This window comes from Ceratotherium simum, chromosome 10 (assembly GCF_057802395.1).
Source record: "Ceratotherium simum simum isolate JZ-2026a chromosome 10, ASM5780239v1, whole genome shotgun sequence".
Taxonomy (NCBI): domain Eukaryota; kingdom Metazoa; phylum Chordata; class Mammalia; order Perissodactyla; family Rhinocerotidae; genus Ceratotherium; species Ceratotherium simum.
Genome location: NC_141909.1, coordinates 71,872,337 through 71,897,188, shown reverse-complemented (window position 1 = coordinate 71,897,188; position 24,852 = coordinate 71,872,337). Strand labels below are relative to the sequence as shown.

The window sequence follows — 24,852 nt, the reverse complement described above, 5'->3', positions numbered from 1 at the left end:
TGCCTAAGACTGTACTCACTCTATGGGTGACTGCATCACAGTATTGATGTCACTGAACTTAATGCCAAGTAAAATTCCTACATTATTCAGGGTCTCTCTTTTGGTGACATGTGACAGAAGCCCAATGAAAAATTACCTTAAGTGGAAAAGGAATTTATTAACTCATATATCTTGGCTTCAAACACAGCTGGATTCTAGTAGACAAAATCAGGAACTAGATCCTTAGACTCTCTCTCCTTCTCACTGTCCCCACTATCCCTTCCCAAAGTCTTGGCCCCGCTTTCCTCTCTGCTGACTTCATCCTCAGGCAGATTCTTCCCCTATGAGGCACCAACAACCCCTGGCAGCTCCAGATTTACATGGTCTTTGGCTCTGATGATTTCAGGACAGAGGCCTTCTCTCCCCCACTTCCATAGCAATTCCAGAAAAAGGACTCTTGCAGTGTGTGCAAGGGAGGCAAAGCCCCACTTAGGGGGAGAGGAGCTGTTCCCAGATAAAAAGAGGGACTGCATTACTGGAAGAAGGGGAAGGGGAACTGAGCAGGGAAAAACACTTTGTTTGCATGCCCAGCAGGACTCCTCTTCACTCTCAAAGGTTAGGGAAGTGGAACATACAGCACAGTGCCCCCTGGAGCGGAGCTGATTCTCGGTGAGTGTTCATCGAGTTGTTGAATAAGGGAGCCTACTACACTTCCTTGGGGATTTAGAAAAGAGAAAAAAAATATACAGCCCAATTCCATGTTCCTCTATATTGATTCCTTCCCAGAACTGTAAAATGCCCACTAAAAGTTAGGGAAAAAGTTTAGCGAATCTCTTGCCATCCTTCAACATCAAGGTCCTCCTGTCTTTGACTTTGAAAAGTCATCATATTGAGTGTCCCTTCTATAATTTGGACAGAAGGATGCAGTGAACCGAGTTGCATTAAGAAGGAAAATCTGTGAGTGATACTGGCCTCCTAGCAGTCTCCACATTAACTGCAATCAGATTAAAAGGGAAAAATCATGTTAAAGAGATTAGGAAAATTGCTTTAAGAGCAATTCTGAAGTACATTAACATTTTTTAGGCTCTGGTTACTCTACCTTTTCATTCTCAACTCACCAATTATTCTGAGACCTGGTTTATCAATGTCATTAGAAAATGTGATGGTTTATAGAAGAATCTCCATGCTTAAGGGGCTAAAAAATAAGGTTTATGAAGAAAAGCAAAAGCAATTGACTGTATTTAACTTTAGGAAGAATAAATTGAGAAAGATTTGATATGCCTTGCAAATAATTGAATTTTTTAATTCTGCAGAAAGTAAAGTTATTCTCCCATTTGAGGAAAACAGATTTGTACTGTAACATAATAGATATAATTTAGGTGTAAGGAAAGCCTTGCTAATGCTGCAAGTTGTAGTATAGAAGAAAAGATTATCAAGAGGAGTAATGAATATCTGCTGAAGAATCTAGAAATTGATTTTCACCCCCCTCTCTTGGGAAAACTTGGGTCAGCACCGTCCAGTAGAAACATAATGTGAGCCTCGTTTTAAATTTTCTAATAGTCACCTTTAAAAAAATAGTAAAAAGAAACAGATAAAATTAATTTTAGTAACAGATAAAATTAATAAATATTAAAAATAATATTTTAGTTAACCTAATATATCTAAAATATTATTTCAACATGTAATCAACATTTTACAGTTATTCATGAGCTATTTTACATTCTTTTTTCACACCAAGTCTTGGTGTATTTTACATCCCCCTTGTCACTGGCCACACGTCAAGTGCGATCGCCCTGTGTGGCTAATGGCTACAGTATTAGAGCCGATTTGATCACAGGACACCATGATTAAAACCTGCCTCTGTGTTTCTTTTCCAGAAGAGGACAAAAGAGAAGTTGGTGCACGTCCTTTCTCTGTGTGGCCAAGAAGTAGGATTGAGCAAAAATCCATCAGTAAGTTTTGTCTTGAATCATATTTATTTTGGTTCTATATCTTTTTTACCTTTGGTCTGTTTTTACCTTTGGTCATATAGTTTAGAGGATTCAACTATTATGGTTGAGGAATATAGTTTAGAGGAATTACAAGTATGATATCCACCATCTGGATCAAACCCCTAGATTATTTCTCTCCACACCATGATTTTTAATCTCACTTAGTTCAGAAACAATGAAAGATTTTGTTGGCTATTTGCTCCAGTTTGCCTGTAAATAAATACTCATTTTCATTTATAAAAATTTCTCAATTTTTTTATAAATATACCCAGACTTCCTTAAAATATATATATGTGACTATCATGCTATACATTCCTTTTGGGTGTAATTTTACTCTCTGTACACACATCTCTTCCTGTGATGTATTTTACTTATGTACAATAAAGGTGAGAATAATGACATAGCATAGTTTTTCTCAAACTTCCACTGATGTTACAGTTTTTAAAAAATGCAATTGGGCTTTGGAATAAGTGAATAATTATAGTATTGGAGGTTAGCTTCTGAAGGTTTTAGAAAATTTAGAAAATTCAAATTGTATGGTGAGTATATTGTACCAAAAGCAATAAAAATCTGAGGGTCTGGTTTCACCAGGTATTTTTATTTCATCTATATCACAGCATCTTTATTATTAACAAAAAAAGAAATAGCAAACTAAATAATTTCCCAAATAAAGTAAGAATTAGCAAACAATTTCTCTGTGGAGCTATTTTTAAAATCCCAAAATGTATCTACTAATGCAGTTCATGAGCATGTGAAATACTAGAGGCTGATAAATACTTGCTAAACTGCAAATTGATACTTATCATCTGGGAATGTGCTCCAGCCAGCCATCAGCTAAGCTTGTCTCCATTGAAGTCACCTTTTTAGTGTTATTGATCAGTGGGTTTGTTGCTGCTCCTGTGACATTATTTAGGGCAGAGGGGAGGAGGCGATAGTAGCAGGGGCAGACAGAGCCTCCTAGCCCACAAGGGAGAGAAACCAGAGCACTTGGCCTCTGCAACACAGCACTGCCAGCGAGAGCCATTTCTTATTGCCATTGGAGCTGGCACTTTCTCCTTCAGATCTAAACTGCCTGCTTCTGTGCTGAGGCCTTTCTAGCTAGAAATGTTTACCCGGAGTGTGTTACAAATGAGAAGCAGCACTAACTAGGAAAGGGAGCCTTCAACTGAAGAAATCAGAATTCTGGTCTTGTCTCTCACTAACTAGTTGACTGGCCCTCAATGCTATTCACCTCATATACCTGTTGGCAATCCCTGTGCAAACTGTGTGTCATGTACCATTTTACGAGAACATAGAGCAAATCATATAACTGTTCTCAAACACTGGAAGAAAAAGTACATTTGAAATCCTTTCACTTGTTTTACTTTGAGAGACATTTGTTATATTTAAATTCTTATAAATGATTTGCCTACTTTTCAAGGAAGACTAGACGTTATAATGGTAAATAAAGAATACTGTTCATGGGCCGGCCCGGTGGCTTAGCGGTTGAGTGCACGTGCTCCGCTGCTGGCAGCCCGGGTTCGGATCCCGGGCGCGCACAGACGTAGCACTTCTCTGGCCATGCTGAGGCCGCGTCCCACATACAGCAACTAAGAAGGATGTGCAGCTATGACATACAACTATCTACTGGGGCTTTGGGGGAAAAAATAAATAAATAAAATTATAAAAAAAAAAAAGAATACTGTTCACTTTATTTAATATCACTCTGTGTTTAGGAGAATCTGGCTAGCAAAACATTTAGGTTCATTTGCAGTTTATTGTTTTTACAAAGTCCTATTAAAATGGCCCAGTGAAAAGAACCTAAACATAGAAGTTAATTTTAAAATATTAACATACTAAAGATTTTAATAGAAAAAAAGTTTTGTTTTGTTTTGTTTAAATCAACAAGACAGGAATTTAAGTGTAAGTGATGAGCGTGGCTGCTCAACTAGCCTTCTGTAATTCAAATGAGCAAGTACTATACTTTTTTGCTTCTGTTTCTTATTCCTTACCAGGTTTATCTCTAAAAGGGTTAAATCCTTTGCTCTCACAGTTCATTCTACAATAACATATCTTGGTATCAGCAGTCCTTAAAATATTATGGGATAATATATATGTGACGTGTACGTGTGTGTGAATGTGCACAATTTCTAACCTCAATCAGTTCAGAAACAGTGGAAAATTTCTTGGCTGCTCTGGTTTGTCTGTGAACACATGCTCAATTGTCATAGACACACACACACACACACACACACACAGGTAGGATCCAGTCTTCATCCATTAAGAAGCAGCAATTTGACTCTTGAACATTTTCCTAGTGCATGAACTTGCATCTTTTGCAAAGAGTTTAATCTGAAGGCACCTGTCCAACATAAATAATAAAAGAACATTCTAAAAATACCCACTTAAGGAATTAGGTGTGTACTGGAAATATAGTGCTATGAAGAGCCAATTACAGTTTTTTGTAGCACAAACACCTAAAGGGAGAACGGTTTCTCAGGAGAGGACTCTTGATCCGTAGGTGATTTTTTCATCATGTGGGGATTTGGATCTGCTTGAGCACCAGACAAGCTTGGTGTCCTCTGAGGACGGCGCCCGAGAGCAGGAGAACATGGATGACACAAACAGTGAGCAGCAATTCAGAGTCTTTAGAGACTTTGATTTCCTAGACGTGGAGCTGGAGGATGGAGAGGTACAGTATATTCTCTGTAAAAATAATCCACTCAGCCTTTTCCTTGACTAACGAAACAGTTTCTTTTTACCTGCTAAATAATGACTTTTTATAACAGAGTCTTTAATTGGAAAGCTGTAAACTTTATTTTGAATCAACTTATTTAAAGTACAGCAGCTCAACTTTGGCAAAAGTTACCACACCCTTCCTGTCTGAGCCCACAGCCAAAGCTGCCAAGTTATTTCTAAATGGCAAAGATCTGACTTTTAATGACCACACAAACAAAGACTGTGTGTGTGTAGTCCAAAGGTGAACTTTAAAAAAAAAAAAAATCACAAAAACATTCAAGTTCTGAGCCTGTTCACTGGTAACTGGGTAAAACATGCTAAGTAATTATCTTAAATGTGAAATTGCTCTAATATGATGACTTTAAAGCTGCCTGCTACAACATGAGATGGGAGCTCGAGGGCTCCAGCACCTTGGTGCCGTGTTTGATGAAATTATTAGAACTTGAAACAAGATAAAACGCACATGAGAGCTCTTGGCTCTGCTTTGGGTGGGTACCTCGAGTTCGTGACACCTGGAGCAGCTGAATTCAAGTCTCAACGGGCAAATGCAGATTCGTTTATTTGAATGATAATTATGGTAATAAGATGCTTTCAGTTATGAATCGTGTTTTTGAAACCTGGGGGTGGAAGGAGGAGCATCATCCCATCACTCTCATTTCAATAGCTTGGGGGCCTGTTCAGCTGAAAGGCGGTCTTCTCCTCCTGGGGTGAAAACTAAATCCATGACAGTGAGACTGGCATATGTAAAAATGCCTGGTAGGGAGCCGGCTGATGGTGTTGCTCAACATACTTTAGCTCACGTTTAACTAGGAGCACTATATCTCCCAGACAAAGAAAGGGCTTTCTGCTAGACTTACAGTTAAAATGGAGGCCCAAATTCAAAGTTTATCATATCCTGTGGCGGGTAGGCACCTTCTAACTTAACTATAAACTTGTGCAAAATGATGCTTCAGGTAGCTGCTCGCCTTCCCTGGAAGGATATGACTGCTGACCAGTCGGCTTCTGTCGAGTTGAGGCCAAGGAGCTGTGCTCTTTGTCCCTCCCTGGCCCAGTGACTACCCTGGATGTCTGCAACAGCAAAGGAAAATCATGTCCTCAGAATGAAGAATGTTTTCTTTACCAGTTCTTTCCCTGGGAAACAAGTGTAGCAGATCCAGTCCTTAAAGAGTATAAAGGCACTAACTGTAAGGCATCTTTAAAATAAGTGTCAACTTTTTACCTTGAATTGTTCTAGAACCAATAGAAAGTATTGCAGAGTTTTCTGACTGTTAACCATAATTAGTGGTAAAGAAATCAATCACTAAATGTGGTGAGGATTGTGTAAAAAGTCTAAAGCAGGGGCTGGCCCAGTGGCGTAGCAGTTAAGTTCCTGCATTCCACTTGGGCGGCCCAGGGTTCGCTGGTTCGGATCCTGGGCGTGGAGATACTCACCTCTCATCAAGCCATGCTGAGGCTGCGTCCCACCTAGAAGAGCTACAACTCTACAACTATGATACACAACTACGTACTGGGGCTTTGGGGAGAAAAAAAAAGAGGAAGATTGGCAACAGATGTTAGCGCAGGACCAATCTTGCTAAAAAAAAATAAAATAAAATAAAAATAAAGTGAAAGCTTTAAAAAAAAAAAGGTAAAACCTGTTCCTTAGAAAATTGTGAATGTACTTACATTTAAAAAATAAATAAAAAATTAAAAAAAAAATTTTTTAAGTCTAAAGCAAAATACAGTTGTTTTGAATACTTTCACAATATCTCTGAGCCAGAGCTACATGGAATGTCAGAAGATTAGCTCGCTGACCTGGGCAACTGACCTAATCTTGGCTCTGAGGCTAGAATTCAAGCTTGGGCACGTCTTTACTTGGAAGTTAAACTAAGGAGGGAAAAATTGATGAAGCAAGAGAGGCATCATTTTCCAGCCTCAGCCAAAAAAGAAAAATGTGTTATGTAAAGTGACCTAGCACGAATGATGTAAAATGGAGGGCTCAGACACCATTTCAGAACAACTAACAAATTTAACTTCTGTCAAAATAAAGGAAGGAAAATCTCAGATGCTCACCACTTGAAAATAAATATTAGACTAATGTTTTTCATGGACAATAAATAATGACTACTGCACCTTCCTTCTAGTGTTCTCTCTATTGTCCTAGCCAACAAGAACTAAATTTCATAGTGATTATTTTATGTTATATGATTAAGATTTTATAAGAAACTCAACAGTGTGAAAGTATGTATTTTATCCAAATAAAATAAACCATTTGAGAATGTTTTGCTGCTTGTCAATAAGATTATAATAAGGGATTCTAGCGTGCTTACAGAGTGGTAGAGTGAAAAGCTTGGGCTTTGAAGTCAGGCAGGTCCAGTTTTGAATTTCAGCTCTGCCACTGACCTAGCTAGATGACCTTAGGCATGGATGCCGTTGTTCTTGGCTTCATCTTTTAAATGGCATGACAATACCTGCCTGTAGAGTGACATGAGGATTAAGTAAGATAAACTATGTAAAGCTGCTATTGTAGTGTCAGGCACACAGTAGGCCTGCTAAATGTTCGTTCCTTTATACGTCATTGGTGAATAATTTCAGTATCTCCTCATCTGAGAAAGTTAAACATATTTGGCTTCTAGATCAAAACGCAATTATCCAAAAAAAAGACCAGTTTTTTTGTCATGGCTATTCTTTTTCATTAAATAATATCTGTAAGGGTTTGCCTTTGAACTTTACAGAACCTTTAAAAGGTGCTGCTATGTCTTTGCTATTAATTGGACATCAGCAGTGAACAGATCACAATCACAAACACTTCTAACTCTGTGAGCAGGATCAGGTGATGTCACCTTTTTTTTCTAGTTGCTGACCCTCATTCCTTTTCCCATGACATTTAACAGTTTTCTCATAAATAAAAATTTAGGCATTCAAAAAAAAAAGTGTTGGGGAGACCAAAGTTGTCACTGAAGTGGAAAGCTATTTCAGAAATTGTATTTATGATTTGTTACCACAGCTACATCATCCACCACTCAGAGGTTTGAAATTTCTGGTGTTTGATACTGATTTTTCTCCTTGCAGTTTGTGTCACTTTCCTTTTTTTTTTTAAGTTGCATCTACTGAGGTATATATTGTTAACATTATTAGTTGCTGTTGTTTTAGAGCTAAGACAAATACACTTGAGTATCTTTAATGTAATTATTTTAAATAGACCTCTTATTTGTTTTTCTGTCCATTCAATCTGCTACCCAGGAACTTCAGGTAAGATGATGCTGTTTTTAATCCAGATACGCTAGTAGATGTTTCGCATCATTGCAGATTTATAACAACATAATTGCTTTTCTCCTCCCTTCTAGCATATATATGCCTGTTTGCGTGCGTATTTACATTGAGGTGTAAGTGATAAAAGAAGTGTTTTTTCTTGGTTCCTCTAGTATGGAAATATTTTCTAAAGTATGAATACAAGGTAGTTGAAAAATCTTTATATGCCTAGTTCTGGAAGTTGCATGATTATATCTCTTGAAAGAAAGTGAGTTTTTAAATATGATCCAGGGAAATCGTATAATTTCTGATTAGACAGATGCACAGCTGGAGTGGTTTTGTTGTTCAGTTCTTTTATTAAAGGTGAAATCAACGAGCTGCATCTAACAATATTCCATGTACACTTCCAATGGAATCCTTTAATTTTCCAGGAATTAGGAGCTATCTTTGTATGGTGACTATATAAAGTTTCATCTGAATGAGGGCCCTTCTGCAAGTAAAAGGGGGTGCTAATAATAATTACATCCAGACAACAGGCATAAACAGGGACCATCCTGGGCAAACTGACCTACGATTACCCTATATCTATGTCATATCAGACTTACTCTAAGTAGGTACATTTGGGGGAACATATTTTAACCACAGCACACCCAAGTTCTTTCAACAATAATTCTTATTTGATGGAGTTCCAATATGAAAAAAATTATTTCAAAGAATATTATTTCCAACATTTCTAGAATGTTCAGTCATTAATACTTTCTCATCTCAGTGTAAATCCTGAGTGGTTATTTAAGTTTGATAACTGACATATGCAAATTGTCCATAAGGAATGGTTAGCCATCGTCTAAATTTTCTCACACAGAAAATTTGACACAATCAGTAAAACACCATTTTGACCTTTGACCTTGTAGGTAACATAAAATGCAAATCTGACATTTGGGTATGGGGAAGATGGAAGATAGCTCTCCCAATAGGGGTATTCTTGTGCCATGCTGAGAAGGCCTGGTTGACTTTTAATAATCATGGACTTTAACTTAGGCTAAACTACAGCACTGTGCCATCTCAACCCATCAGCCACCACCAGGGAAACAATTTCAACACCTTTGCCTCTAATGGAGCCATTGCATCCTCTAGCAAGACATCCAGATATTTTTCCTGCAAGAACAGCTTTCCCTGACTCTCACTTCTCATGCCTGATTAATTCAAGTCTTCATCAGAGTTGCCACCAAGTCAACAGTAACAGCCATCTATGCCCAGTGTAGCATTCTCTGGCCCTAGACATGTATGTTTCTCTGCAAGCTCATGGTTCTGTGTCAGTTTCAGTGTGGAAGACTTCCAGAATTGTTGCTTAAGGTAGTTCATCCAATCCTTCCACTAATTTGGTTCAAGAGAATCAGTCTTGTAAATTGATGTTTTATATTTATATTTGTATATTTCTCCAAGTAATTTTCACATTCTTCTTTTTTCTCTGTATTCTTGTTTTTCATCTTTTTTTTATTTCTTCACACATTGTATTTTCTTCTTGCCTCCTCCACATTTTTCATTTTTTCACTGCAATAGCTATTTTAAAATCTCAGCACAACAATTAGCCTTTTCCACCAAGAAAAAATATTTTTTGATGGTAATGTATCATAGCAGATACAAATAAAAGGTACAGATAGAGACAAAACAGCAGATACAGCTATAGAATATGGAAATCATATTCTGAATCTGCTTTCTCTTTATAATCAAACGGTCCTAAAAACAATCATGAACATCATAAATGGGGATGAATAATGATAACAATTTCTAGATCATATCCAGAATGTGTTTAGGATTCTTACCTGTTGCCTTCTACCAGGAATAGCCAAAATAGACTTTGGCAAAGTTAAGCATCTGTTATATGAGAGATCTGTGAGAATGGCAAGCTTTGTTTCCTTGGAAGCCAGAAGAAATAGACCATTAAACCAGAGGAAAATTAATAAATTTAATGCTCACTAATTTTAACAGTAATTTACATCTCTCATATTACATTATTATGCTATTAACTGAACTCTCATCAGAAAAAATTATTTTATTTCAATGAACCATCAGACAATGTTTCAAATGTCTAATAAATGAAAGGATTCTGTGCTAGATTTTATTCAGATTACCTATTTGTTTAGGTTAAAATTTGCTTGCCAGTTGGCTGGGTAATATTTCTCTTGCTTTATTCCTATCTTAACAGAGAGAAGAATAAAACCCAAATTCATTTTTAGAAAAAAAATTTATGTGGTCAAATAAACTTATTTTATATCAGATATAGAGAGTTTGTAGAGAAAATCTGAGATGCAACTAAAAGCTTTCTTTAACACTTACACTGCCACTTAGCCCAGTTCTCAGTACATTAAAATGTACCAGTCAGGAATAAGGCTTGGCACCAAGTCAATCATTTCAGGTCCAGGAAAGTAACTATTTTCTATGTTGGGACAGTTATTTAAAGATGAGCCTAAAGCAAAAGTTAAACCGTGCTGCTCTGGCCTCTGCATAGTGCATGATCCGCCAGACCTTGCCCAGCTGCTCTCTGATAGTCTTTAACTCTGCATTTTTCTCTGTGGAAACCGCTGCGGCAGAAACAGGCTGGAATGTTTACCTAATGCTCTTCTACTTAATACCCAGAGGATGTGGAATGTGCTACAAGCATAGCTCCTACTTTTTCTCCTTAGGAGAACAGTACTAAACAAGGGTGGGGGAAGAAGGGGGAGTAAACCTCTTCGGAAGTTGTTTTAATATTAATGGTCTCTTGCTTACAGATTTTTAGAAACACAGATTATTTAAAATGAGTTTACCAAAATCAACTTTTAAAAAACAAAATATTACCCACCATGCCAAAGAAAAATATGTAATCTCTTCTACCTATGATTTAATATGCATTCTGGGGAAAACAGTATGCTTTTACTACTTTTCACATCACATAAACAAAATGTTTGGTACCAAAGCACGTGAGGGCTTGAGAGTTTATAATGAAAATATTTATTTCTAAGCTATGACTAATTGAATGTGTGAAGATGTGAGTGCAGGAAGATTTTGGCATAAAAACCAGCTGATGGTGTGATTTCAGGGCGAGAGTATGGACAATTTCAACTGGGGAGTTCGCAGGCGTTCTCTGGATAGTCTGGACAAGTGTGATATGCAGCTTCTGGAGGAGCGCCAACTTTCAGGAAGTTCTCCCAGCCTCAATAAAATGAACCATGAGGATTCTGATGAATCCTCCGAAGAGGAAGACCTCACAGCCAGCCAGATCCTGGAGCACTCTGACCTAGTAAGTAGGAACTTGCCTCTGTAGCAATTGGGAGACTTATTTTTGTAATTAAAGCAGTCATGCGGTTTCCAGTTGCAGCTAAAGAAACTTTCCACGGCTGCTAAACTAAAATCTGAAATGTCAGGTGGTGTCTAACTGATTCTACTGGCCTCATCTCTGTAGGTTGCAAATAGAAACAAATGCTGGCGATTTGTTATGAGCCCTGAGCGCCATCGAATCTGCTAAGGCCTAGATTTTCCCCAAATAACTTTTATTATGCTGGAATATTGTCTAAAAATTCCTCAGACATCTGAAGTTTTGGGAAATAGACAGACATTTTGATGTGGTTACCTGAAAATATGGGTTCGTGTTGTAGAGTGCTGTGCCATAAGACCCGATTGCCAGCTGCTATGTTTAGTTCTAATAACAGTGAAATATGTACGTTAAACAATACCTGTCGACCAACAACTAGCTTGTACAATGGTTTGTACTCTTATGTAACGAATAATTAGAGCTTTTAAAGAAACTTCACACTATGTTTTATTTCCTTTGCTTTCTCAACAGATCATGACTCTCTCTCCTTCTGAGGAGGCTAACCCCATGGAATCGCTCACTACAGCCTGCGACATGACCCCTGCTGATCCTCATTCCTTTAACAGCAGAATGGCTAGCTTTGACGCTTCTTTGCCTGATATGAATAATCTTCAGATTTCTGAGGGTTCAAAGGTAAAGAGATTTTGGCAATTATGATTGTAGTTTTCTTAAAGAAAAAGTACTTCCAATTTTCTTAGAAATCTTAGGGAGTTATAAGTGGAGGGACTATCTTTATCTTTTTCTTTCTTACTTTTTTGAAATAATTGAGTTTGTGCACCTGAGCCTATGTTTTGAAGTTGTTTTACCCTCACAAACTTAAGCAGCCATCTTCTTGTTGGTTGAAAGAAATCTGATTTCAGGATTTCTTTAAATGAACCATTTTGCATTTTCCATATGGCTTGAACATTGCTGATTAATGGTAAAACAAACTGGTGTATTCTGAGATCGCTGTGACTGGCAAACTGCTGTTCTTTGTCATGACTTTTATAGAACAATATGCTAAGTGAGGTGTGGGTGTATGCATGTATCTGGGGAAATTTTTTCCTATGTAGGAACCAATTATACAATTTGTACATTGATTCGATTCTTGCTTTTTGGCATATGAAATTTTCAATGTCAATCACAGTATCATGCCAGATTTGCACAAAACTGTCCTGGCCAGACTGAGGAGAAAAGTAAGTAATGGATACAATTTTCATATTTAAAAGGTCCGCTTAAAAGAAATCTTACAGTGTATATTTCACTTAAAGTTTATTTTATCAAAATTTCCATAAATATCCTATCCATAAAACATTCACTCCCACACTGTGTTCACATATGTGCTCACATATATTCCCATCAGTATAGAATTTTATTTTCTTATATTAGAAATTCTGAAATAACCTATTGGTGTTAGGATAAAGTTTTCTTTATCCTGAGTTTGGTTATGGTAGTGTAAGTCCGAAAGAGAAAATAAAATAGAAAAAAATGTATAAAATTATATTCTTTCTGATATTTCTTCTAATGGAAAACAATATAACACTAGCTATTCTGTATTCTTTTACAGTACACTAACAACAGGTCTGAGATCTAGGAAAATCTATGTACTTTAAACCAAGGGCAACCAATCAAATTGCAATCACCTAAAAAGACTGAAGCTTAAAGAATATTTCTAAGATTGCCCCACTGCAAAGGGACTATGATCAGGATTCTTAGAGTTTTCGGAGTCCTTTTTTAGCCAAAAAAGGGCCAGAAAGGAAACTTGTCTGATATTAAAATGCCAGAATCCTAAGATTAAGAAATTAAATTTCATGGAAAGGACATCACAAAATAAATGTGAAGTTATTAGCATTTGATCTTTCTCAGTCTTAGAATAGTCATTTTTCTCAACTGTTCTATTTGAATGCTAAATTGTATAGATTTCTCATAGAAAGCATTGCCTAAGTAGTAATATTTTTGTGGACTCATACAGAAATCATCTAATTCTATCAAGGAAAGGTTGAGTCTAATTTCAAAAAAGCTATCTCTGTTTTTCACATGAGCTGTATTTCTGCAGTGTTTGATATATCTATGATGTCAGAAAGAGAAAATGAAAGATATTTTTATAAGAACTCAACCCTCCCCTAACAGATTACGTTTATGTACAGTGATAACCCAGACCAGTCACCAGTGGCCAGTCTCGTTGGTACCACTGTAGTTTTAAAAAGCAGGAAGGAGCAGAGATGGATAAGCCTCTGAAACTCAGTATTTACGAGCAATTCCTTCAAAGACATGAGATATCCTGTTTCCCTAACATATCTTTAAACATTCCTGTTAATTTCCGTATTAATCCTTGATTCAAAATATTACTAACTGGGTGGCCAGATGTTAACCCATGATAACGCTCTAATTCATATGTATTTCTATTTTGCCTTGATTTTGTTTTTGTTTTAAGAAAATGACTCACTGAAACATGTACGTGTAATTTCTTCCCTCCTCTTCTGGTCTGTAACCCAGCTGCCTTCCTTCCTCTCATAAAGAACAATCAGTTCTCCAGCTGATTTCCCCCTGGCCCAAGTTCAAGCCCAGCCTCTTTTTCCATTTTACTCGCTATGTCTCTTTCCTGCCCTTCACCGATCCCAGCTCTGCCTTACCTACAGCCCTTTCATTTCACTGCTCAGTCTACAATTTATAGCCACATGAGAGCAGCCTCTCATATCTATTATCTTCAAGGTATATACCCAAGAGTAAAGCATATATGTGAGTGGCTCTTAGAAGATTTTCAGTATGGAGAGGCCTATCAACATGGCAGACTCAGTGAATAACTATAGATCACTCATGCACACTGCAGATATTTCTTGAGCATCTACTATGCCAGTCACTGATGATTCTAAATTCTAGTTTCTATAGGTAAGGGATTCTATATTGAAAAGTTAACTCTGGATAGGCTTGTTTTAGAAGGCTGGGGTTATACAATGGAAAGAGTCTGAATCCAAAGGTGGTGTGTGTCTACTCCCAGCACCAGCTCTGATTATCCACCTCATATTAGGCAAGTCCCTTTCCCACGTGGAGCATCCATTTCCTCATGTATAAAATGTGGAGGTTGGACCAGGGGGTCTCTATGGTCTTTTCCAAGTCTAGCACTTATACCCTATAAGCATGGGTCAAGTATGGTAATCTATTGAGAGCCTCTTTGGAAACTGTTGTGTAAAAGACTGAAAAGAAGATAAAGAATGAGCAGTACTTCAGAGAATTCCTGAGTCCAGTTATAGAAATAGACTATATCGCAGCTAGAAAACAAATGCCCTCAATTTCTATCACTCTCAGGATTTGTCTCTTTTATTTTTCCTTTAGTTAAATGGATTTTCCTATATATATTCTTACATATTGAGGGGATCCTTTCCTCTTTGTATTCTTCCAGGCTGAAGCTGTCCAGGAGGAAGAAGACACCACCGTGCATGAGGATGATCTTTCCAGTTCCATCAATGAACTCCCCGCAACTTTCGAATGCAGCGATAGCTTTAGCCTGGATATGACTGAGGCAGAAGAAAAAGGCAATCGAGCCCTGGACGAGTATACCCTTGCAAGGTAAAGGAGCCCTTGGTGGACACGAGTGGTGCAAGCACACGTGGCACACTGTGTTGCATTCACTCTAACTCAAGTTATATATCACACTTGCACGCCTGGGAGGGGACTTTCTAATGAAGGCATCCAAATTGACATATAACTTGGAGGGCTCTCAGGAGGTTGGGATCATCCAACCCCAGCATAGGGCCTTATGTGAAACCCAAAAGGGTACTTACGTAGGAACTCATAAAGCCATAGAGTGACACAAAAAGCCAAAGAGGAGCCTGGGGACACGGTCCAGGCCTTGTAAGCTTTGAGGATAAGCAAGACTGGCAAGGCTTGGGAACGAGGAGTTCTTTCTATTTTGAGTTAACAGACCAAACAAGAGGTTCTTTATAAACTAAATACCTACTCTTTTTTTTAAGTGGTGTCTTTCAGCCTAGTGGCTGATATTTCTGAGACTAGTGAGATATAGTTAGAGAAGACAAATGGGAAGAAATATAAAGAGGAATAGATAAAAACACTAATGTGGCATCTAGAATAAATGCCACATTAAATAAATCTACAATAAGGCTACAGATTTACTTCAGGAGAAGAAAGTCAAAATCCCAAAATCACTCTTCTGAATGTTGAAAATAAGAACTAGGTAAAAGCTCTTGATATGGCTAGACAAAGGCTTTCTGTTATGGGGACCAGTTTCTGTCCATCAAAGAAAAAGCTTCAGGTAATCCCTAGAGAAGAACTTGACTGTTCACTTTTTGTTCATTCTCTCTCCTCTCTTCGTTCTGCTCTCTCACCCTGTATTTCTCTTTTCATTTCCTTTCCTCCCTCCACCCTTTTCTTCTGGGCATTTGTGCACATGTACTCATTAATACTCTCCGTCCACAAAGAAAGAGTTAAAAGATTCAAAATTTATGTTATAATTTTTCATAGTGAAAAATGAAAGTGCCAAAGCATAGAAAGTAATACTGTGTCTGAGGAATGGCCAGTAAGGAAAGTAAGAGACAATTGCTGAAGGCTAAAAGAGGTACTGAATCTGTATAAAGGAAATCAGAATTGGAGGAATCACAGAAATTCTAGAGGTGAAATTTTGATTCTATTTTGATTTTTATTCTTTTTTTTTTTTTTTTTTTTTAAAGATTTTATTTATTTATTTTTCCCCCAAAGCCCCAGTACATAGTTGTATGTCACAGCTGCACATCCCTCTAGCTGCTGCATGTGGGACGCGGCCCCAGCACGGCCAGAGAAGCAGTGCGTCGGTGCGCGCCCGGGATCCGAACCCGGGCTGCCAGCAGCGGAGCGCACGCACTCAACCGCTAAGCCACGGGGCCGGCCCTTGATTTTTATTCTATTTTCTAGAATCAAAAAAGAATCCTGGAGGGCCGGCCCCGTGGCTTAGCGGTTAAGTGCATGCTCTCTGCTGCTGGCGGCCCAGGTTCAGATCCCGGGCACACACTGAGGCACCGCTTCTCTGGCCATGCTGAGGCCGTGTCCCACATACAGCAACTAGAAGGATGTGCAACTATGACATACAACTATCTACCGGGGCTTTAGAGGAAAAATAAATAAATAAAATTATAAAAAAAAAAAAAAAAAAGAATCCTGGAGACCTCTGAATAAAAGCCAGGTTCCCTAGGCAACTTCAGATGGAGGAGTGGGCAGAATGGGCTACCTCAGGAGGAGAAATCAGGGTTAGAACTTAGACAACCCGGTGAAGGATGAGAAAGACATCACTTCTTGACAAAGTCGTTTTCATTTTTTACAGCTTTGGAGAAGGTGACAGGGGAGTCTCTCCCCCTCCCTCGCCCTTCTTCTCGGCCATCCTTGCTGCATTTCAGCCCACGGCCTGTGATGATGCAGAGGAAGCCTGGCGCAGCCACATCAACCAGCTCATGTGCGACTCAGACGGCTCCTGTGCTGTGTATACGTTTCATGTGTTCTCCTCCTTGTTTAAGGTGCGGTGTTCACTAGAAGCTCAGAGGACTTAGTCTCTTATGGGAGCCAGCTAGCTTCTAATTTAAAAAGCGGTTGTTGTTTAGTTCTGGGTTTATGCTATTTTCTCCTCCAAACATCCTTCAATGTCCTCTGACTTTATCCTTTCTTCCATTCAACCTTAATCTACTCAACCTTCTCAAAGTGGTATTGTGAAGATGTTGCCCTCAAATGATTCAGGCTGCCATGATGTATCATTCACTTCTGCCATTCTGGCCTTTACTGATGTCATCAATCCTACGCAACCATGACATCAGGACCATTACGTGATATCTTCTGCCAGGCCTGTCCTCCATCTCTTCTTTCCTCTTAGACCTCTCCTGTATCTCTTTTTTTAATTCATTATTTGTGTTTTTCCTTTCCTTGTCTTTTATCTTTTTTCCCCCACTGTGAATTCTTTAAACACGCCAGCTGTAACCATGAACTCTTGCTTACTCCCCTGCTGCTTCTGAACAGACGCAAGGTCATTCTTTGCTTCTCCTGTGTGAACCACAGCCCGGCTGGTCCACACAGTGTCTTTGTGCAATTTGGAAACAAACATCCCTTCCTCCAGAGGGTTCCAGTCCTAAACATGGCAGGCTGGATTTCAACCCCTCAGCCAGGCACCTGTGACATCTTGCACACACAGCTCTATGTAGCATCTCATGTGTGGACACCTTCTGATTTCACCTGTTACCCCGGAACACACTTACAACAACTACTAAACTGCCAATCAATTGATGAAATTTGGAGACTAAAAGGTGAGAGCAAGACACATAGAGGAACTGACAGGAATTTGCACAACCAACAGACAGGCAGGCATAAAAATAAACTTTCAACCACCAATCAGAAGTCAAGCTCCCTCTATCTCTTTAGTTCAGTTGTTATAAGTGTGTTTTGGGGTAAGTGTGGCAAGGGTGGGAGGCAGCAAAAGAAGAGAGAACCATGCCTTGTTATGAAGAAACTCTGAAGGGCTTCAAACATCATCGGAGTTAACAGCCCTGTGTGCTGTGTTTGAAGCAGAAATTGACTGAGAAAATAGCAATGCTGGGAATAATACTCAGCTATATATATATATATATCGATATATATATATATATGAGGTTATAGGTGAAGATTTACGACATGGAAACATGGTTACCATGTAGTTTAAGAGAAAACTAGTTTAAAAAAAACAGTATGTAGAATACTGCTCCTTTTTTATTTTTATTTTTTTAATGCCTAGAAAAGAGTGAAGATTATACACTAGCATTTCATTGTAGTTTTCTCGGGGTGATGAGATTATGGATGTTTTTTATTTTCTTCATTTTACTTTCTTTCAAGTTCCTATTTTCCTATAATGAAAATGCTTTTCTTTCAGCATTTTTCTAAACTTTTTTTGTGAGGAAGATTAGCCCTGAGCTAATATCCGTTGCCAATCCTCCTCTTTTTCCTGAGGAAGATTGGCCCTGTGCTAACATCTGTGCCCATCTTCCTCTACTTTATATGGGATGCCGCCACAGCATAGTTTGACAAGTGGTGCATCGGTCCGCACCCAGGATCCGAACCTGCAAACCCCGGGCCACGGAACCAGAGCACTCGAACTTAACCGCTACTCCCCCAGGCCGGCCCCTAAACTTTATTTTTAATAACTCACAAAACAGCCACTGAAAATACACAGAAAAAAATGGAAAGGAACTATGTAGTTCCAACTTTGAAAAGACTCGAATGTTGGATGAATGAATGGACAGACAAGTTAGAATTCTGTTAAATGTTTTAGAGGTTGAGTTCTGTTGAGTATATCATAAGAGAGGGAAAATAACTTGGTTGGACTGAGGGATGGGGCCCTCTAATCACCTTTAGGAAGGGCCATGGCAGAAGGGAAGGCAGGAAACTAAGGAATTATATAAAAAGTGCAAAAGGAAAAAACTGGGATCATCTGCCTTAAATAATTTCAAATTCAGGAAGCTACAGTTTAGTTAATATAAAAGTAAACTATGTTTTTGAGCCTGTAGGCTCTTATGACCAATTTTTGGAGAATTATATACCAAGAGTACTAATAGCTATGGTTTCTCACTTCGAGTGTAATTTGTGCTGCTCTCTCAGGTTTTTCAATTTACTTTTAGTGAAACCTATTAGAAAGTTGAACAGACCAACTAAGGTTGTGTCTGGGACTAACTGGGGGCTGGAGAGGCTGTTAGGCTTAAGACAGAAAACAATTGTTTGCTGAAAGGTAAGTATTCCAGAAACACGCTACTGTTTGAGGTATTGTTAAGCATTCAGGAGCAAAGTAGTTTATTATTTATGTTGTTCTAAAGTCTATTTTAAAATAATGGTTAATAATACATATTTAAATTTGGCTGTTGTAAGTTTTTCTTATTATAGTTGCTAGACTATTCATGCTCAATTTTATGGTTCTGAGCAATAGTTTTCCCTCTGCCTAGAATAGTCATCTCTTGTCCCTCAATTGTACTCCCAATTACGTGCATATCCCTGATTGGATGTCACTTCAGTGAGTGAAGCCTCGTTTACTTCTTTCTCCCTTCCTGTTACCTGGGATCCCCTCACATGGTAGTTGGCATGTTCTACTTGTCACACTCTATTAGAATTGCTTGTCTAGGTGTCGATCTCCCCTGGAGAGGGCAGGTAACGGTGTCTTACTTTGATTCCCCAGCAGCTGGCACAGTTGCTCACACACAATAGATGCTCGGTAAATGTATGAAGAATGGATGGAAATCTTTTTTTTTCCCCCAGTGGAGACCTTAAACATACAGCTCTGACTTAATGCAGTGGACCAAGAGGTTGTAACATGAGCCGGGAGGTGGGGCTGGGTCGTGGGGGCACATTTGGATTTGGATTTGTTTTTCATCAGTGTATTAGATCAATCCCTTTGGAGCTTATCTGCAATAATAATAATAATACTAATAATATGTACCTCCTATTTTGGTTTTTTTTTTTTTTTTTTTATGAATTTTTTTTTTTTTTTTTTTATTGCAGTAACATTGGTTTATAACATTGCAAAAATTTCAGGTGTACATCATTGTACTTCTATTTCTGCATGGACTACATCATGTTCACCACCAAAATACTAATTACAACCCATCACCACACACATGTACCGAATTATCCCTTTCACCCTCCCCCTCCCCTTCCCCTCTGGTAACCACCAATCCAATTTCTGTCCCTATGTGTTTGTTTATTGTTGTTATTATCTACTACTTAATGAAGGAAATCATACGGTATTTGGCCTTCTCCCTCTGACTTATTTCACTTTGCATTATACCCTCAATGTCCATCCATGTTGTCACAAATGGCTGGATTTCGTCATTTCTTATGGCTGAGTAGTATTCCATTGTGTATATATACCACAGCTTCTTTATCCATTCGTCCCTTGATGGGCACTTAGGTTGCTTCCAAGTCTTGGCTATTGTGAATAAGGCTGCAATGAACACAGGGGTGCATGTACCTTTGCAAATTGGTGTTTTCAAGTTCTTTGGATAAATACCCAACAGTGGAATAGCTGGATCATATGGTAGTTCTATCCTTGATTTTTTGAGGAATCTCCATACTGTTTTCCATAGTGGCTGCACCAGTTTGCACTCCCACCAGCAGTGTATGAGAGTTCCCTTCTCTCCACATCCTCTCCAACACATGTTGTTTCCTGTCTTGTTAATTATAGCCATTCTGACAGGCGTGAGGTGATATCTCATTGTAGTTTTGATTTGCATTTCCCTGATAGTTAGTGATTTTGAACATCTTTTCATGTGTCTGTTGGCCATCTGTATATCTTCTTTGGAGAAATGTCTGTTCAGGTCTTTTGCCCATTTTTTAATTGGGTTGGTAGTTTTTTTGCTGTTGAGACGCATGAGTTCTTTATATATTTTGGAGATTAAGCCCTTATCAGATGTATGGTTTGCAAATATCTTCTCCCAATTGTTAGGTTGTCTTTTCGCTTTGTTGATGGTTTCCTTTGCTGTGCAGAAGCTTTTTAGTTTGATGTAATCCCATTGGTTTATTTTTTCTATTGTTTCTCTTACCCGGTCAGATGTGGTGTTTGAAAAGATGTTGCTAAGACCGATGTCGAAGAGCGTACTGCCTATGTTTTCTTCTAGAACTTTCACAGTTTCAGGTCTTACATTCAAGTCTTTAATCCATTTGGAGTTAATTTTTGTGTATGGTGTAAGGTAAGGATCTACTTTCATTTTTTTGCATATGGCTATCCAGTTTTCCCAACACCATTTGTTGAAGAGACTTTCTTTTCCCCATTGTATGTTCTTGGCTCCTTTGTCAAAGATTAGCTGTCCATAGATGTGTGGGTTTATTTCTGGGCTTTCGATTCTATTCCATTGATCTGTGTGTCTGTTTTTGTGCCAGTACCATGCTGTTTTGGTTACTATAGCTTTGTAGTATATTTTGATATCAGGGAGTGTGATACCTCCAGCTTTGTTCTTTTTTCTCAGGATTCCTTTAGCTATTTGGGGTCTTTTGTTGTTCCATATGAATTTTAGGATTCTTTGTTCTATTTCTGTGAAAAATGTTGTTGGAACTTTGATAGGGATTGCATTGAATCTATAGATGGCTTTAGGAAGTATGGACATCTTAACTATGTTAATTCTTCCAATCCAAGAGCACGGAATATCTTTCCATTTCTTTGTGTCTTCTTCAATTTCTTTTTTTTTAATATTATATTTAGCCTTAAGAACTTTCTCAACTATCATCAAATGCTATATGATTGAGAGAAATACTAGTAGCAAAATAGGTATTAACAAATATGCTAGAAATGAAATACATTTCAGATATGCAGTCTACTAATCTCTTGTCATGTCCTCGCCATGTCTGTTGACTGTTTTCCAACATTTTCATGTGAGTCTGAACACCATGTTTCCCTGTATTTGGTTGCATTTTGGAATGGGTAGAGAGGAGGTAATTGCAAAAATAATTTGGTTTTAAAAACAAGAAAATGGTTTCTGTTAGTCTAGTGTAGACATCTTTCCAAGTACTTCAGTCATTATATTTCCTCCCTGCTGCCCTTGTGTTAGAATATTGTCATTTTATCACACAGTGCCACCAAATTATATGACATGTTTATATGGAGGTCAGGTGAGGACAAAACTGAATTTATATCTCCTAAATATCACCTGCCTTTATATGTGGCTCTAAAGTTCCCTGACAGATCTAGCTTCTCAGTACAATAAAAAATAAACCTAGATCTCACGTTATCCTTAGGTAAGATGGAAAGAACCCAAAGTATTTGGGGAAACTGAATCCTAGTCCCAGCTCTGCCACTCAACTAGCTGGGTGATGGTAGACATGGCATTTACCATTCCTTTCAGCTCTAACATTCTGTCAGGTTTTAGGGTTTTTGTTTTTGGTTTGGAGCTTTTTTTTTTTGTATTTTATTTAATTGCATATAAAACTAACTTAACACCATAAAGATATATCAATCAACAAAAGTGTGCCGTTGTTTGGGGGACATGCTAATTTCCTCATAACAGGGCAGAGAGAATTTCTCACGGATTAGGTTCTACAGCTCAAAGGGTATAACATCTCTTTCGGGAAAGCCAATACCTAGGACTGGAATTATTTTTTTGGTTAAATATTTTGTTCTTTTTATTGTGCGTTGTAAGTTTAGAACTAAAAATGTTCTTATTTTGGCACTAACACAGGCACAGTGAATCAGATTCTTCCTAATAGTGTTTTTTTCCCTCAGGCAGTACAGGAGGAACAGTAACTTTTAGGAAGCATTGTAGATTTTCAGAAGGAATGTGAACTTTGGAGTCAGGCTCATCCTTTCTCTATCACTTACTAGTTGCATGACCTCAAGTGAGTCATTTAACGTCTCTTAACCTCAGTTTCTTCACCTGATTGTCAGGATTAATGAGTTGATGTATGCAAAGCTATAGGACAGAGTTACAGCACCAGATCAGACATGCTCTCAGAGGGAGATGTCATTCTAGGTCCTGTGTAGCGTTTACTCTCATTCTTCAGAGGCACAAATGGCACTAGTTCAGTGCCTTGTCTCTGGGAGCTCTGATCTTGGGAAACAGAAAGGAGTTACATCTCGCGACCTTTTTTGTCTCACCGGCATTGAAGTAATCTCAGTAACTGCTCACTGATCAGATGAACAAGCTAGGAGGACTCAAGCTGCTGACTGGCACTGGCCATCAGCAAAAAGAAAAGCAGCATTTATTTAAAAGATTATATGAGCATCCACACATTGGGAAATGAAATTTTAGGAAGAAACTTTGTCCATACTGGGTGATTATTTAGTTGACTTAACACAAACATTCACTGTGCTCTCTATTCCCCCCTACACTGAGGACCCATGCTCATTTGATATTTTATAAAGATTAAAAAAATAGTTTTTTCTAGTACAGAAGTTAAAATTTGGCCTTTACCAACGGTAATTATCTTGCCTTGCAGAATATTCAGAAAAGGTTCTGCTTCCTGACCTGTGATGCAGCCAGTTACCTTGGAGATAACCTCCGGGGAATCGGATCCAAGTTTGTTAGCTCTTCCCAGATGCTCACCTCCTGCTCTGAATGCCCGACACTTTTCGTGGATGCGGAGACTGTGAGTATCCCAGTCCTGCCCTGGTGTGAATGGACTGCCCAGCTTATGCTGTGGAACTTCAGGGAAGCTTCTTTGTGTTGTGGTTTGTTTTAAAGACACTTTCGGTGCTTGCAAGGCAGCCCTGTGTTGTGACATGACTCCCAAAGGCCTGAGCCTGCACTGTAATGACTATACGTTGCCAGCCCAGACCAAGGCAAACTCATTTCAGAGAATCAGGAGAAAAATCTACCTCTGTGCTCGCTCCGTGTCCTTGGCACCTCTCTTCGATGATTCTGACTTTGACAGCTGTGAATATGGTGAGCTAACCACCCAGGGCTGACCTAGCCAGTCCCCACCATGCCAGGCTGGCCAGCCAGATGGGTCTCCAGGGGCAACATGTCATCAGTTTCCCCACTCCCAAGTCTCAAATAGAGACTGATTGCCCTCTGCATAGATTCATCCAGCCCAAACTGCAAATGATGAGTTTAAAGGATGATTAAAACAGTCTCTGGCTGACTGCTGAGTCGCGACTTTATGAATATAACTCTAACCCTGCAACTCTTTGATAGTAGGAGGCGTGTGTTGCCTTTCTTGACATCCCCCACGCATATCACAGAACCACCTCATATGCTGACTAATAACCACAGTTCAGAACCAATGAGGATGTGCTTTGATTTTAAAAGCCTCTGAAGAGTCAGTCTTTCCAAAAACTTGATTGATGGTTGGCTGTCTTGTAGCAAGAAATACAGTATGAGAAATCATTCTATCTTAAGTGATTTAAAGTACAGATTAAATACAAAATCAGTTTGAAAGTCTACTTGGAGATCTGTCTTCACACTACTTGGAGTATTACTAGATGAAGATACTAGAGTTCATGCATGAAACGGATATATCTTCATGTGGGCTTCTATGGAATACTACTTGTTAAGATTTGTCTGTCTATACTGATATGGGAAAACATGAATATTTTCATAGCATATTTGGATTAGCAAGCTAGTATTCAGTTACAATTACAGCTGAGAGTGGAGCAAAATTACCAATTTCACAGCTTATTAAAATGGATGCCACTGCTCCCTACTTTACACTACTTCTAAATATACTTTTCTATTTGTGTAGCCATGCCTTTGTCTTGGTATCTCTCTAGTTGTTTTAATACAAATTATTTTCCTGTCTTTAGCTCCTTTCTTGTGGACTTCTGGACAAGCTCAAGTTCAGTGTTTTAGAACTCCAAGAATATTTGGATACCTACAACAACAGAAAAGAGGCCACTCTCTCAGTAAGCTTTTGTGTTTCTGTGCATATAAGTTCAGTTAAAACTAAATGAACCCAAACATTGAGCTCTTGGGATGTGTTGTGATTAACCTAAGAGAAGCTCTTTTGGGAACAGAAGAGAGACTTCATCTATTCCTTTGTTAGGGCTTACAATTCCAATTTAATGGTGGTAGAACTGTCAATCGTATGGCTTATATAAAAATATTATCTACAGGGGCCAGCCCCGGTGGTACAAGCAGTTAAGTGCACGTGCTCCGCTGCGGTGGCCCGGGGTTCACCAGT

General features: G+C 38.5%; 1 protein-coding gene across 5 annotated transcripts in view; it reads left to right on the top strand.

Moving 5' to 3' along the window:
- Nucleotides 1-24,852, top strand: part of FRY (FRY microtubule binding protein) — a 316,921-nt gene that overhangs the window by 276,580 nt on the left and 15,489 nt on the right. For all 5 annotated transcript variants that reach the window (XM_087436226.1, XM_087436225.1, XM_014791263.2 and 2 more), the window contains exons 50-57: nucleotides 1,857-1,931; nucleotides 4,471-4,641; nucleotides 10,999-11,199; nucleotides 11,743-11,904; nucleotides 14,651-14,817; nucleotides 16,562-16,751; nucleotides 23,170-23,319; nucleotides 24,476-24,574. In XM_087436226.1, the coding sequence (XP_087292352.1) occupies nucleotides 1,857-1,931; nucleotides 4,471-4,641; nucleotides 10,999-11,199; nucleotides 11,743-11,904; nucleotides 14,651-14,817; nucleotides 16,562-16,751; nucleotides 23,170-23,319; nucleotides 24,476-24,574 (1,215 nt within the window). The remainder of the gene's footprint in view (nucleotides 1-1,856; nucleotides 1,932-4,470; nucleotides 4,642-10,998; nucleotides 11,200-11,742; nucleotides 11,905-14,650; nucleotides 14,818-16,561; nucleotides 16,752-23,169; nucleotides 23,320-24,475; nucleotides 24,575-24,852) is intronic.